General features: G+C 29.1%; 3 protein-coding genes across 3 annotated transcripts; 2 read left to right on the top strand and 1 right to left on the bottom strand.

Annotated features, from left to right (window-relative positions):
* Positions 1-1,035: 1,035 nt before the first annotated feature.
* On the top strand, positions 1,036-3,158 carry LOC113790741 (MAGUK p55 subfamily member 7-like). Its single transcript, XM_027340440.2, has one exon. It carries the CDS (start codon positions 1,181-1,183, stop codon positions 3,041-3,043), a length of 1,863 nt encoding a protein of 620 aa, XP_027196241.1. The 5' UTR covers positions 1,036-1,180; the 3' UTR covers positions 3,044-3,158.
* Vps8 (vacuolar protein sorting 8) lies at positions 3,080-7,460 on the bottom strand. The gene is made up of 2 exons (XM_027340387.2): positions 7,307-7,460; positions 3,080-7,248 (listed from the first exon to the last, which is right to left on the bottom strand). Exons 1-2 carry the CDS (start codon positions 7,328-7,330, stop codon positions 3,175-3,177), a joined length of 4,098 nt encoding a protein of 1,365 aa, XP_027196188.2. The 5' UTR covers positions 7,331-7,460; the 3' UTR covers positions 3,080-3,174.
* A 768-nt stretch (positions 7,461-8,228) lies between these two features.
* Positions 8,229-14,537, top strand: for (cGMP-dependent protein kinase for). Its single transcript, XM_027340394.2, has 10 exons — positions 8,229-10,142; positions 11,374-11,654; positions 11,734-12,202; positions 12,273-12,350; positions 12,667-12,914; positions 12,981-13,257; positions 13,319-13,420; positions 13,493-13,678; positions 13,756-13,822; positions 13,902-14,537. The coding sequence occupies exons 1-10, from the start codon at positions 9,577-9,579 to the stop codon at positions 13,998-14,000; spliced, it is 2,373 nt and encodes a 790-aa protein (XP_027196195.1). The 5' UTR covers positions 8,229-9,576; the 3' UTR covers positions 14,001-14,537.
* The last annotated feature ends 208 nt before the right edge of the window (positions 14,538-14,745 follow it).

The following is a 14,745-nucleotide window of genomic DNA, read 5'->3' as shown; positions in this document are numbered from 1 at the left end:
GTAACAAAAAAATAAGAGAAAACAAGAGAAATGAATGCGAGAGAAATATTTGATCAACATTAAAAGTAAGTTTAGAGTCTAACAACGAAGATGATGATGAAGAAGAAGAAGAAGTTGTTGGACGACTGTAAAAATTGAAGTAAATGATTTACCTGAGATAGTCTATAATGATTGAAGTTCTTTTTTTGTTTTGTTTAGTACAGACATAGATTCGATTCTCTTATGTCGTTGTCTTGATGATGATGATGATGATAGTGGTGTTGGTTATTGTAGTGATGGCGGTGGCGGTGGCGGTGGTGATGACCATCGAAGCGACTAAAAGAGGCCATTTAATGTTGTTGCTTTCCAAAAAAAAAGAATGGCCAAAAGTTTTTTCACATTTTCCATTTCACGTTCTCTTTTCGACCATTCGCATTTTTTCATTCGTAAAGCGATCAATTTTGAAAGATTGAAACGAAATCTTCATCAGCCAAGTTCATTTCTTATTGAGCTCATTTTTTTCTCTCACTAACTCACTCTTCGTCTTATAACAAGGTCGACAATCGAAACATTCTCTTCTACAACAAATATTCTTAATTTGAATGAACATTGTTTTTTTTTGAAAAAAATCTCTCTTTTCATACATCAAACAATGCTATCGGCATTTCAATTATCTATTGGTCTCAAAACCTAAAATTATTATAATTTCGAAAAAAAACATAACTGAAATTCCGAATATTAGAACAAAAAATTTTAAGATTGCATATAATTAGCATGAGAAAATTGTTTTGTAATTTAAGGCTATAAAATTTTTGTCATTATAAACAAAAATTATTAGGAAACGGGAAACAAATGGCCATAATGTATTTTATGAACAGTTTAATGGAATGGATAGAAAGATTATTCGATTCGAATCAAATGAATCGAATTCGAATGAAATTGTTTTCATTGAATTATATTAAATGTTTTCTGCACTCTATCTTTCTCTCTCTCTTTTTTTCTCTCGTCCTCCCTCTTTCTATTCGATCAGAATACGGGTATTTCAGTTCCAAATGGAACGCTCGAGCATGAGCAGAATTGGGTTTCAATTCTGTATTTATTTTTGTTTGTTTATATTGAATGATGATAATCATCTACATTGCTTCATTTGGATCAAAACATTCTTATTGTCAATCATGTGATTCAAGTGTAATCACGGACGATGGATGCGGACGATAACCGATCATTGCTATTGCCATTATCATCGTCAAAACAATCGTTAAAATCATCCGTATCAAAAACATCATCATCAGCATCGTCATTGATACCGATTAATACATTAATTGACCAAATTCTCGTGTCATTGCGACAAGAATGGATTTCAGAATGTGATCAATTGTGCCAATTATTACAACGGCCACATCTTCTTGCTCTTATGCAAGTGGTCGATTGTGTTGCCCGCCGAATATTCGATGTCGAAATATTTGCCAACCCTGAAGCAATCTTAGATAACACAAATAAAAGTAGTAATTGGAAAATTATTGAAAATCTAGAAAACTATGACACTGCCAAATTGGAAACATTTCTTGATGTTACCACTTCCAAATCAATGAAACTAAAAACACCCACTGCCACAACCACATTAGTTTATTCGACACCAAGAAAAAAACTTCAACCTTGTCAGAAAATCATCCAGGTCATCAAAAGTGATGAACCATTGGGTGTTACTGTTCGATTTGATGAACAAACTGGTGACATTATTCTTGCAAGAATATTGGTTGGTGGTGCTGCCTATCGAAGTGGTCTTGTACAGGTTGGTGATCTTATACTCGAAGTGAATGGAATTCCATTACGTGGCCGTTCACATTTGGATGTGATAAACATATTACAGCATGAATCAATGAAAACGATCATAACGCTGAAAATTGTTGCCATGAATAGGCTATCATTTCCTGATCCAAATCAGGCTTTAAAATCACATTTGGTAAAAGCTTGTTTCGATTACAGACCTGAAAAAGATCCATTAATTCCTTGTCCATCCATTGGTTTGGCATTCGATAAAGGTAGTATTCTGAATGTTTTGAATAAAGAAGACACGAATTGGTGGCAGGCAAGCAAGCAGATTGAATCATCAAGTAAATCACGAATGGAAATATTTCAAATAGCTGGCTTAATTCCTTCGAAAAGATTACAAGAACGACGAATCGTTGCCATTCGTGACATTAAAAGTCAACTTGATCGTGAACGTTACATACACATTCTTGGTGGATTATTGCCACTTCCATTCCGGAAGAATAAATGGTGTGCACAAAAAATTAAAAAAATGATGTATGATATAAGCGATTGTATCCGCTATGATCGTGAAGAAATCTGTACATATGAACCAGTTGCCCAATATTATCCACGTTCCGGTTATTGTCGTCCTATAGTTTTGGTTGGTCCTTCAGGTGTTGGTTGTTCACTATTAATTAGTTTATTATGTCAACAAAATCATAATCGATATCGTGAACCATTAGCACATACATCACGTTATAAACGATTTCAAGAAAATGATTCTATTGATTATTATTTTGTCAGTGAAGATTGGATGGAACATGAAATACAGGCCGGTAATTTTGTTTGTTATTCAAAATATCGTGGCAATTATTATGGCATACATCGAGATACTATCAAACAGATTGTCGATGCCGGTGCTGTTTGTGTATTCAAAATGGATGCTCAATTTTTACGTCTAATTCATACGGCCGAATTTAAACCATACATTATATTCATACAACCACCATATGATCTTGATCGATTGATTGAAACACGAATTCGTAATCATTATTGTCATTCCGATTCTGTTAGCAGTCAATATAATCAACGAAAATCAAGGCAACGACTTGCATATGAAATGCATCTGATGATTTATGAATCACATAAATTACAAATATTGTACGGGCATAAATTCGACACCGTTTTAATCAATGATGACCTAAAAGAAACATTCGATCGACTACTTGAAACAGTACGAATGGTTGAAATGAAACCTACTTGGATACCGATTACATGGATTCAACAAAATAAATCGCTATGTAGAATTTAAACGCATACGCAGAAAAAACACACACACACATTATAATTAAATGTATAAAATTGATTTATTTATTAATTTTTTTTAAAATCGCACAACAACAAAAACAGAAATATAAAAATTATAAAAATAAATAAATTTTTTTATTTAATTGGTGATAATGTTCGTTGATTAATCGATTTAGATGATGATGTTGGTTTTTGTTTTTGAATCCATGATTTTAATCGGCCATGATGAATTTGATTGAGAATTCGTAATTGAATATCATTAAATATTGGCTGATATTGAATTTTTTGATGTCTATGAAAATTTTTATCATAATTATGATTAAGTTTAATATGACAAGCCGGACATTTTGTTTGATCTGCAAATCGTTGTAAACATGACCAATGAAGAATATGATCACAATTATTGAATGTAATCAATTTTTCATTAACATCTATGTTAACATCATCATCATCATTATTATCACATAATTCACAATGTATCATTGATCGACGAAATATTTTCGAACGTAATTTTAATCGACGAAATTGTTCAATAAGTTGACGATGTTCAGATGATAAAATATTGGTCGTCAATTCTAAAAGAGTTTTTTCATAATTATAATTTTCCAATATACATAGAAGCATTTCACGAAAATCACATATAGTATCAGATTGTTTAAGAATTTTTTCCATAATAATATCAAGAAACAGGACAAGATTCAAATGGGTTAACATTTCGCTCATAAATGTTTCAAATAATTGATTCAATAGTTTATTCAAATCAATTTTATCGTTCGTTTCATTTGGTCGACGAGATTTTGTTGATGATTTTTGTTGTTGATGACAATCAGATTTCACAAATATAAGATATTCAAGCAGCTCAAGCCAATACATTTCCGGTTTCGATGGATCATGACGACGATCACAAAAACTAAGAATTTTTTGAAAATTCTTTATTAATTGTTCACCATCATCTATATTAACTAACATGCCATCCATTTTGAGAATATCATCTAATGTTTTTTTGAATTGATCAAATAAAACGTCGAATGATTTTGAATATTGTTTCATTGATTCCAATATAAATGCTTGACCATCATATGATTGCAATTCATGACAAATTTCAAGCATTTTCATTTGATCATAATTTTTCAACAATTCTAGCATCAAAACAATTTGTTCTGGTTCAAATTGTAAACATAGTTCAAGAAAAATATCTTGATTTTTTCCATCATTACAAATTTGTTCCAATATTTTAGATTTATTAGCTACATTTGTTTCATCATTATTGGTTTGATTGTCATCGATCATGATCTGTCGAAGAAATTGATATTTATGATATGGTTCGGTTTCAAGTTGATCAATAATCAAATTAAAAAGTCCTTCACATTGTTCAACAAATTGATAGAAAATTTGGCTAGATTTTTGATGATCTATTTGAACCAAAAAACGAAAATGTTCAAAAACGATATTAAGAAAATCACTTTTGTTACAATTTTCAATGAAATTTTGTGAATTGAAAAAACTATCATCTTGTTTGATAATTAAATCGATAAAATTGAAAATTTCTTCATGTTTACTGGGATCTTCAACATGTAGCCGGAAGAGATTGATCCAATCACGACGATCACTATAGATTTGTTCACAAATTTTATACATACGACTTGTTTGAGCTTTTTCTAAAAAATTCTGTTCATTAAGCCATTGATTCCAAGGTGCATTTCGAAAAAGCTGAATAAGAATTTGTTGACGTTCTTCGAATCGTTTATTCGAACTAGCTTTGAATAATGAATCGATCATTTGATTAAAATGATCCTTAATAAGTTTGATTGAATTCTGTGATGAAGATTGATTCGAAATACAGCATCGACCAAGAAATATGAAAAAAGAATTTCGATGATCATCATCCAAATCAGTGATATTTGTTTCAACAATAAATGCAAGCATTTTGTCAATGATCATCTGTTTGAAATAACATAGATTCGGATGATAATTATCCAGATAATCAAATCCAATCAAAAGTGTATTAAGAAATTCAATCGAATCATATTGAAATAGAACATCAATTATGTCTAATCGATTGTCATCATTTACAGCCATAAGACGTTGAAAACAAGTTTCCAAATGATCTTGTTGTTGTGATTCTGGTAATGAACCTTTGTTTGGATAGTATGTACAAGTTAGCATACAATTCAAATAGACGAGTAATTTGTTTCCAATAATAATATCAGTTTTCGGAAAAAGTTGCGATTTAGTTTGAATTGAATTTCGTAATAATTTGAGCAGTTCATTGAAAGGAGTTATAAAATCTTGCATAGCACAATTGTAGATATAAATGAATGAATCGTATAGATAATACTGGCTATAGATTCGAATTATATGATCAATATCCAATGATTCAATATTCAAATGAATAATCAATGAATCCAATAGGTTATACCATTCTTTACCAATAAAATAATCAATCATTTCTTTGACAATCACAGGATTCAACGAAGATAATTGATCATCAAAAATATGAGGCTCAAGTGATTCAATAAAAATTGATTTCATCATTAAATTCGAATTAATTTGTTCAAATAATTTAAATATAACCATTTGTCGTTGATCGGATTTCAAACAAATAATGTATTTGATTAAATTGATGATCAATTCTCTTGTAGCATCTTCATTTTGTTTAATATTTTTTGGTTCTAATTGCTGAATATAACTTATTAATGTTGTATTCATCATTTCTATTACACGATCAATAACATTCTCTACATCGGAATTTTGTCGATCATTATACAATTCATATTGATCATATAGGAACTGTAATGCTTCGCCATAATTTTGGCAGTCAAATATTAGATGATTAACTTTTTCTTCCCAATTTCGTAAAGTAACAACAAACATTGATCGAATACCTAAAATGTAGAGTTGATTTTTTTTCTTTTTTCTATTCGATTCATCGTTCAAGATTCGTAGATAAATAGAATTATTACATGCATGTTCACCAGCTTGAGACATTGCCTGACTAACATAGCCTCCATTGGCTAATGATTTGAAATGAGCATTTTCATAAACCAATTCTATATGACTTAGATCGATTTTTTCCATTTCTTCTTGTACGATTACATCGATTAGATGTCCAATTTCATCTGTATCAACAACAAACAATTTATCATCTTCAAACCAACTCAGATGTTGTAACATATAATTTGTTGTGGTAAATTGATACAATGGAATAAAAGTAATCTTTTCGACAAAATCTGTAACCATTCTATGAATGAAAATCTGATTTTGTCGACCAAATGTCAACAATGGCATGCATTCATTACCATATTTGAATGACAGATTCCAGGCAATTAATGGAAGATATTCTAAATGTGTAGAACGAAGTGTTGTAGTAAAATGAACAACAACCGATGGCCGCAATGAAATAACAATCATTTTAGAAACAGTTGCCATAGCTAACAAGCAGATCTGTTCGATTCCGTTAAATTCCGGTTGATCATGAGGAATGTCATCATAAGTTAGTGGTTTTAAAACAAGTGCTTCGCCACGACTGCCGGAAAATACACATTGTAATCTTGAATTTTTCTTACGCACATCCATTATGAATATTGATCCACTCGTATCATTCAATACAACGAAATGATCATTAGAAAGATAAGATATAGATAATATTGAGCTATAAAGACCATTTAGATCGTTAATGACTCGAAGCATTTCATAACTTATCAAATTCCATAATGAAATTGAACCACGACTACCGCCGGCTACCAATCGAGTAGATTCTCGATTTATCGTCACAGATGATATCGATCCAAATTCTTTGTTATGCTTAAGAAACGCGACAATTTTATCGTTGCCCAATTCGAACAGAAGAACGTGACCATGAAATGTACCAATTGCCAAGAATTTTGGCGACAATGCAAACGCAGTGGGATTGCCTGAATCAATTTGATCACTTTTAGATTGTGATAGCTGTGTTTTTATGAAAGTTAATTCAGCCACATTAAATGAACTTTCTATTTGAACATTCGAATTATCAGGTAATGATTGGTTTGCCAGACTAGTATCCAATAATTCGGTTTCAGAATATTCCAAAGTATCTTCACCAAGTTGACCAAAGTCTTGCTCAATCAAATGATCAATTTCTTCAAAAATATTATCATGATTTTCGGCAAGAATTTCGTCTAATGTGGGCGTTTCGGCAACATATGGAATTGAAAAATCAATATCAAACTGTCAAATAAAAGTAAAAAAAAATTAGAAAAAAAAACATTTTCTTAAGAAATATTACATTTGATGATTCTATCGATGACATGATTTATATAAAAATAATGAATTTTATATTACAAATAGGAAAAAATAATGTAAAAAAATTATTTTTAAAATGATCAAAGATGTCAAAAAAAAACAAAACAAAAAAACAATTTTTTGTTATGAATTTAAAACATTTAAATCGTTCATTCAAATACAACGTATTAAAGGAAAAACATCTGTAAATTTACTTGATAAAATAGAAAATATATTATTTGAATTACATATGCAACTAGTTGTTTTTTGTTGTTTATTTGTTAGTGGTTGTTGTTGTTGTTGTTGTTATTATTATTTAGTTGATGCACACAACATATCTTCGATCATTTAATGGATCCTAAAATCCAACAAGAGGATCATCATCATCATCAATCTAATAAATTGTTGTTAGCCATATAGTTTATCATAATAGTTCAATAGTATAATCATCATCATCATCATCGATAACAAGTTGCATCGCATAAATAAAATTAAATCAAAATTTTTTTTTATTTATTTATTCATCATCATTACAGTGAATAAATAGAAGCAGCAACAAGTGAACTCAACAAAAAAAAGAGGATACAATATTCATTTCGATATGATGTACCGAATGTATGTATGTATGTATTTTATTCATTTAATTATGATAATGATAATTTATATAGGGGATAATTGGCCAACCAAAAAAAAAGAAAAGAAAAATCTTTTGAAGAAATTATAAATTAAATCCAATAATGAACAACAACAACAACAACATCATTATCGGATCAATTAAAAAAACAAAACAAACAAAATACCAGTTAATTTGATTGATTTTTGTTTGTTTGTTTAGAATTCTTAAAACAAATGAAATCTAATTTTCTTTTCTTTTCCCATTTTTTCCTACATTTTCTAGCTACTCGAATATTTCAAAAATGAATGTTTTGGTGAATTTTTTTTTGATTGAAATGCTACAAACATAATTCAATCCAATCACAAATCACCACTCACTCATTTTTAAAAATCATCAAATCAAAAAATCATTTTATTGTTTCCATCATCAAGGACTGGATTTATTTTTTTTTCAATTTCTAATAATGTGATGATAACGACAAAATTATAAACGATATATAATCAAAATATATCACATACACATAGCTCAATCACATTTAGACAAAATACAATAACAACAACAACGAATAAAAGACGAACAGGAAAACAAGTGAGAAAAAAGATAAAAATATTTATCATAAAATCAAACGACGATAACAACAACAACAACAACAACAAAACGGAGAAGAAGAAAATTTCATCGAAGACATCGTCGGGTTTTTTTTCGGTGCTGGTTAAATCTTGATTCGACCAAAAAAAATTTTTTTTCATCATCAAAATCGATATTTTTTTTTTAATTTTGTTGGTTTTGAGTGTGTGTCCATGATGATGATGATGATGATGGTATGATATACAAATTGATATATTGTTGGTATGTGTGTGTGTGTGTGTGTGTGTGTGTGTGTGTGTGTGATGGCTGATATGCTGATTTCCGATCAATTTTTTTTCTTTCTTTCATTCATTTTCCAATCTATATCAATGTTGATCGTCAACGATTTAGTTGTTGTTGTTTTTTGTTGTTGATGATTCCCATTTTTTTCTTTCACTATTTCTTCTTCGTTCATTAAATAAATGTTTCATGTGGATTGAACTTATGCAGAAAAAAAGAAAATGAAGAAAAACAAAATTGTGATATCATAAAGTGTTTGTGTTGTTTCAATGAGAGAAAAAGAAATTTTTTTTTTTGATTTTGGAAAAAAACATTTAAAAAAATCAATCCTTTCGTTCTTTGAAACAAAAAAAATCGATATTTGTTTCTGTGTTCAATGATGATGATGATGTTTTTCACCATTCAACATTGATGTTTTTTTCTTTGGTGATTTTTTTTGTTTTGTTTTGTTACTCTTGTGATCCAAATGTCCCCATAAATATATGTGCATTTACCGTGTGTTTTCATTTTTGTTCTTTGATTTTATTCAATTTTTTTTGTTGTTTGGTTCAATAGTGATAATGAAAATTGATAATCGAAATTCAATTTCGATTATAATTCATTAAATGTTTATTCTTTCAATTGATCTGAAATAACAACAACAACAAAAAACCGTCATCATTACATCCAAGATTGAATTATTTTGGGCCAAAATTTCGGCTCGATTGATCGACCTACGGGTGACAATCACCGAATCACAGATAACACAATCGATTGGTCATCTATTATTTATTATATATCGTTCAATACGTATGATAATAATGTCATCAATGATGACAGCAACAAATACATCAGCCATCATGATGATGGATGATAATGATAATGATGATGATCAACAACAACAACAACATACAACGCATAATAATAATGCTCAACAGCAAACAACACAGCCACAACAATTATCAAATGAAGAATTACAAAACCAAATACAAATATTACATCAAAAATTACAGGAAAAAGATGATCTTATCAATGATCTACGATCACAAGTGGATAAATATAAATCTGTTTTATCAATGTATGATGGCTATCTATCGCCTGCCGGTAGTGGTGGTCCGGTAATGCCTGCATTTTCACCATTACCTGGATCATCATCATTATCATCATCGACAACAGCAACATCGGCATTGTCAACCGGATCCATTCATCATCAATTACATCATTCTATTGATCCATTAATGATGATAACAACAACAAGATTTGGTTTACAAAAACCAAGAAAAAATCGTCTTATGGGTATATCGGCCGAACCAGAATCATCATTAACATATGATGAATTATTAAAAACTAAATTCACCATTTATCCAAAGACTGAAAAGTAAGTAAAATTTCGTCTAATTTCCATCCAATCGAATTGTACTTATGAGATTCGACCTTAGAAAGCCAACAAATGATGATGATGATGTGTCTATGATGCCCAATATATCATTTGATTGATTAATTAATCAATAAATCAATCATTCGATCGATCGATTGAATGAATAAAAAAAATATGAATCGGCATTGATTGATATATTTTATATTAATAGCAAATGTGGTGCCATTCATTCATTCATTCATTTCGATGATTCAGTGAAAAAAAATTATTTGCACTTTTTTCTTTCTTTCCCAATAATCGATGAAATCGAAAAATAGCCATTATTTTTTATAACGGGACATTGGAAAAAATGACAAAATATTTTGAGAATTTTGTCTTTTTTTCTCTCTTACACTTTCCTGATTCAAAAAAGATAATTAATGATGACGTTTGAATGATGATACTGTTGATGATGATGGTGAATATAGTGGTCAGGCGCCGACAGGAAATTTTCTATTCATTTTCTCACTAATTCATCAAAATTTACAACAACAAAAATTATCTTTTCATTTGAAATAAAAGGAATATCGTTGTTTGTTGCGAATATTGTCGTTACAATTAATCATTTTCATCATTTAGAAGAAAAAAGAAAGAAAAAAAAATCAAATGAAAATACAAATTTCGAAACAAAAACAAAAAAGAAAGGAAAATGAATTGTCGGCTTATGGTGGTAAATAGTGTATGTGTTGTGTGTGTATTTAATTGCATCATAATGATGTAAATGATTATAATGATGATGATATTGATGATGGACATTAGCTATTTTTGTATAGAATTCAAAGTACGAATGTAACACAAACATACGTACTGCAAAAAAAAACATCGATAGGATAGGATTGATTGATTGAATGAATGAATGAATGAAGTAGAATTGTCATGTGAATATTGAATTGACAATGATGATGATGATGATCAAGATTCATATGATTTTCTATTTATAATTTTTCATTGATAATAATGATTTGTTTGACATTATTACTATTATTTATGTTTACACAAGAAAATTATTTTATTTAAATTAATCAATCAATTACAATTCAATGTGGCTATTATATGGGCCAAATTATTATAATCATTTGATTACAAATTTTAATCGTTTATTGTTTTATTTAAACGATATTTTATTTAAAAATTTAAATAATAATAATAATAATAATGATAATAATAATAATAATGATAATGATTTTAATAGATCAAAAAAATTAATAAAATCAGCAATATCGGATAATGATTTTATGAAAAATTTGGAACAATTTCAAATCGATGAAATTACCGATTGCATGTATCCGGTCGAATATGCCAAAGGTTTATTTATTATTAAAGAAGGTGATATCGGTTCGGCTGTTTATATTATTGAAGAAGGTACATTAGAGGTAACAAAAGGTGGACGTTTTCTATCGAAAATGGGACCACAGAAAATGTTTGGTGAATTGGCTATCCTTTATAATTGTACTCGTACGGCTACCGTTAAAGGTTTGTTTTTTTTGTTTTAATTTTAACATTTCTATCATTTCTAAATTTCTTTTTAAAATAAAATATTCAATGTAAATAGCAATAACTGATTGTAAATTATGGGCAATTGAAAGACAATGTTTTCGTACAATTATGATGCGTTCCGGTTTGCTCAAACAAAAAGAATATATTGAATTTCTTAAAACAGTGCCATCATTTTCTAAATTATCGGATGAAATTGTATTGAAAATTGCTAATGTATTGGATGAAATTACCTATAAAAAAGGCGATTATATTATACGTCAAGGTGAAAAAGGTGATACATTCTATATTATTAATCAGGGAACGGTAAAAGTTACGATCAATGATCCTAACAATACTGTTTTGCCATCATCACGTGATCAGAATATGAATATGACAACAGTCACCAACATTGTATCACAAAAATTTATTCGAACATTAACACGTGGAGAATTTTTTGGTGAACGTGCTTTACAAGGTGAAGAGATACGATCAGCTAATATAATTGCCGAATCACCTACTGTTACTTGTTTGGTCATCGATCGAGCGTATGTATTCAATCAATCGATATTTTGCTTTTCTCATCATGATTTAATTTTTTTTTCTTCTCTTCTTCAGTTCATTCAACCAGTTGATCAGTGGATTGAACGAAATCAAAACCAAACGCTATGATCAGGATATAAGCGAACGTAAAATGTATGTTGGTTTTTTTTGGTTTTGTTTTTTTTTAAAACAGCTATCAATACTTTCCGGTTGCCTTTTCTATATTTAAATATGATATATTTCTTTCATTTTTTTTCTACTTCGAATAATTTATTGATTTCCAATAACGATAATCATTGTCATTTACTATAGTCGTTGTTACTAACTAACCCCTTCTCTTCTTGTAATAATGTGAGGTAATTTATACTGTTAATTTTTTGTGTTTATGCTTTCGCAAAATGCCTTTATTGTACATCATTTATTCCAAAATTTATTCTATTCTAATGATGATCATGTTATATGTTCTTAGTTTGAATGAACGTTTTGCACATCTAAAATTGGATGATATAAAATTCGAAGTAACATTAGGTGTTGGTGGTTTTGGTCGTGTTGAATTGGTTAGCTTAAAAGAAAATCGTTCAACAAGTTTTGCATTGAAAATAATGAAAAAAGCACAGATTGTTGAAACAAGACAACAGCAACATATTCTTAATGAAAAAAGAATTATGCTTGAATCGAATTGTAATTTTATTGTCAAATTGTATAAAACATTCAAAGGTAAATTCAAATTGAATAGATATTGATAAACAACAACGACAAAATATTGATTTTTTTTCAAATCAGATAACAAATACCTCTACATGTTGATGGAAGCTTGTCTTGGTGGTGAATTATGGACCATACTCAGAGATAAAGGAAATTTTGACGAAAAAACTGCTCGATTCTATGCTGGTTGTGCTCTCGAAGCATTCGATTATCTTCATACACGAAACATTATTTATCGTGATCTAAAACCGGAAAATATGTTACTCGATCCATTTGGTTATGCTAAATTGACTGATTTTGGTTTTGCTAAACGATTATTGCCAGCTGGTAGAAAAACATGGACATTTTGTGGAACGTATGTTAATATTTAATTAATAAAAAAATGAAAAAAATGATGTAAGAATTTCAATCATTAGGCCAGAATATGTTGCACCGGAAATTATACTGAATCGAGGACATGATCATTCAGCCGATTATTGGTCATTAGGTGTACTCATGTATGAATTGCTCACCGGAACGTAAGTGTTGTTTTTTTTGGCTATTATTTTCGGTTTGATGATATATCATCAAAATTATAAATAATTTATTAGGCCACCATTTTGTGGTAGCGATCCAATGCGTACATACAATATGATACTCAAAGGTATCGATTCTATCGATTTTCCTCGTTCAATTTCTCGTGAAGGTGTTGAACTAATTAAAAAACTTTGTCGAGATAATCCGGCTGAACGTCTTGGATATCAAAAACGTGGTATCGATGATATTAAAAGTCATGAGTAAGTTTTTTTTTCGAATCATTCGTTATTCATTATTAATGATCAATTTTATTTTTATTAAAAAAAAATGAAAAAAGTTGGTTTAAAAATTTTGATTTTGAACTATTGAAATCACGACAAATGAAACCACCATTTGTTCCTATAGTAAGTTAAAATTATTTTTAAAAATAAAAATATGTAAAAATGAATGATTTTTTTTTAATTTCAATTTATTCAAACACAGATTAAAAGTGCATGTGATTCAACTAATTTTGATACATATCCACCAAATCGTGAGCCCGATCCACCGGATGATTTTACCGGTTGGGATGATGAATTTTGATGAAAAAGAAAATTTTCCAAATTCTCTGACATTTATTCATATATGATATGGCTTGAATGACGATAACGATGATGATGAATAAACTTCTGGTCGCGCGATTGTTGATATAAATAATCAAAGTGCAAATTACTATTATCAATTTTTTCCCCCTCACTTGTCAATATATACAAATGTTGTCTGTGTTAGTTTCTTCAAAAGAATAAGAAAAAAATTTATGAAAAAAAATTTACGTATTGATTCTGAATATAATCCTTGTTGTTTGACTTTTTCAATTTTGATTGATTGTATTTATTTGTCCAAATAAACAAGCAATTGTTTCGTCCCTCATAAAAAATTCAAATAGATCCGATTTTTCAAAAAAAGAAAATTTTTGTCATTTTTGTTAAATGTTTTTATCTTTTCTTCCTTTCATTGTTACCTTTATTATTATTATTATTATTCTGATTATTTAACAATCGGATTATAGAAAATTTTATGTTTGAAAAAAAATTTGATTGTTTTTTCGATATTTGTGTATAATAAAAAAAAGTGGTTGAATTTTTTCATTTTTGAAAAATTTATTCGAGAATTATCAGGAAATTTCCGTAAAATTCATATCGATTGAATTTTTGACCGATGGATGGCGTGCTCGTATTAATGAGGAAAAAGGATTTTTTTTCTCGTTTTTTCTATTTGATGACTTTTGATTGCGTGAGAATGCAATACGCATACGCAAGTAGCGGTCATTAAAAAAAATCCATTCGAT

Source organism: Dermatophagoides pteronyssinus, unplaced genomic scaffold (assembly GCF_027571235.1).
Source record: "Dermatophagoides pteronyssinus isolate colony J.1.1.1.1 unplaced genomic scaffold, Derpt_VIB-CSIC_2022.12 sq0013, whole genome shotgun sequence".
NCBI lineage: Eukaryota > Metazoa > Arthropoda > Arachnida > Sarcoptiformes > Pyroglyphidae > Dermatophagoides > Dermatophagoides pteronyssinus.
Note: the sequence above shows the minus strand (reverse complement) of the source record. Positions and strands in the feature narration are given on the sequence as shown.

Excerpts from the sequence above, each read along its gene's own strand:
- LOC113790741 (XM_027340440.2), top strand. The coding sequence starts at position 1,181 with ATGGATGCGGACGATAACCGATCATTGCTATTGCCATTATCATCGTCA.
- for (XM_027340394.2), top strand. The coding sequence starts at position 9,577 with ATGATAATAATGTCATCAATGATGACAGCAACAAATACATCAGCCATC. Across the intron at positions 13,679-13,755 it reads GATGATATTAAAAGTCATGA|TTGGTTTAAAAATTTTGATT; the intron begins GTAAGTTTTTTT and ends AAATGAAAAAAG. Across the intron at positions 13,823-13,901 it reads AACCACCATTTGTTCCTATA|ATTAAAAGTGCATGTGATTC; the intron begins GTAAGTTAAAAT and ends ATTCAAACACAG.
- Vps8 (XM_027340387.2), bottom strand. The coding sequence starts at position 7,330 with ATGTCATCGATAGAATCATCAAAT. Across the intron at positions 7,249-7,306 it reads CATCGATAGAATCATCAAAT|TTTGATATTGATTTTTCAAT; the intron begins GTAATATTTCTT and ends TTTATTTGACAG.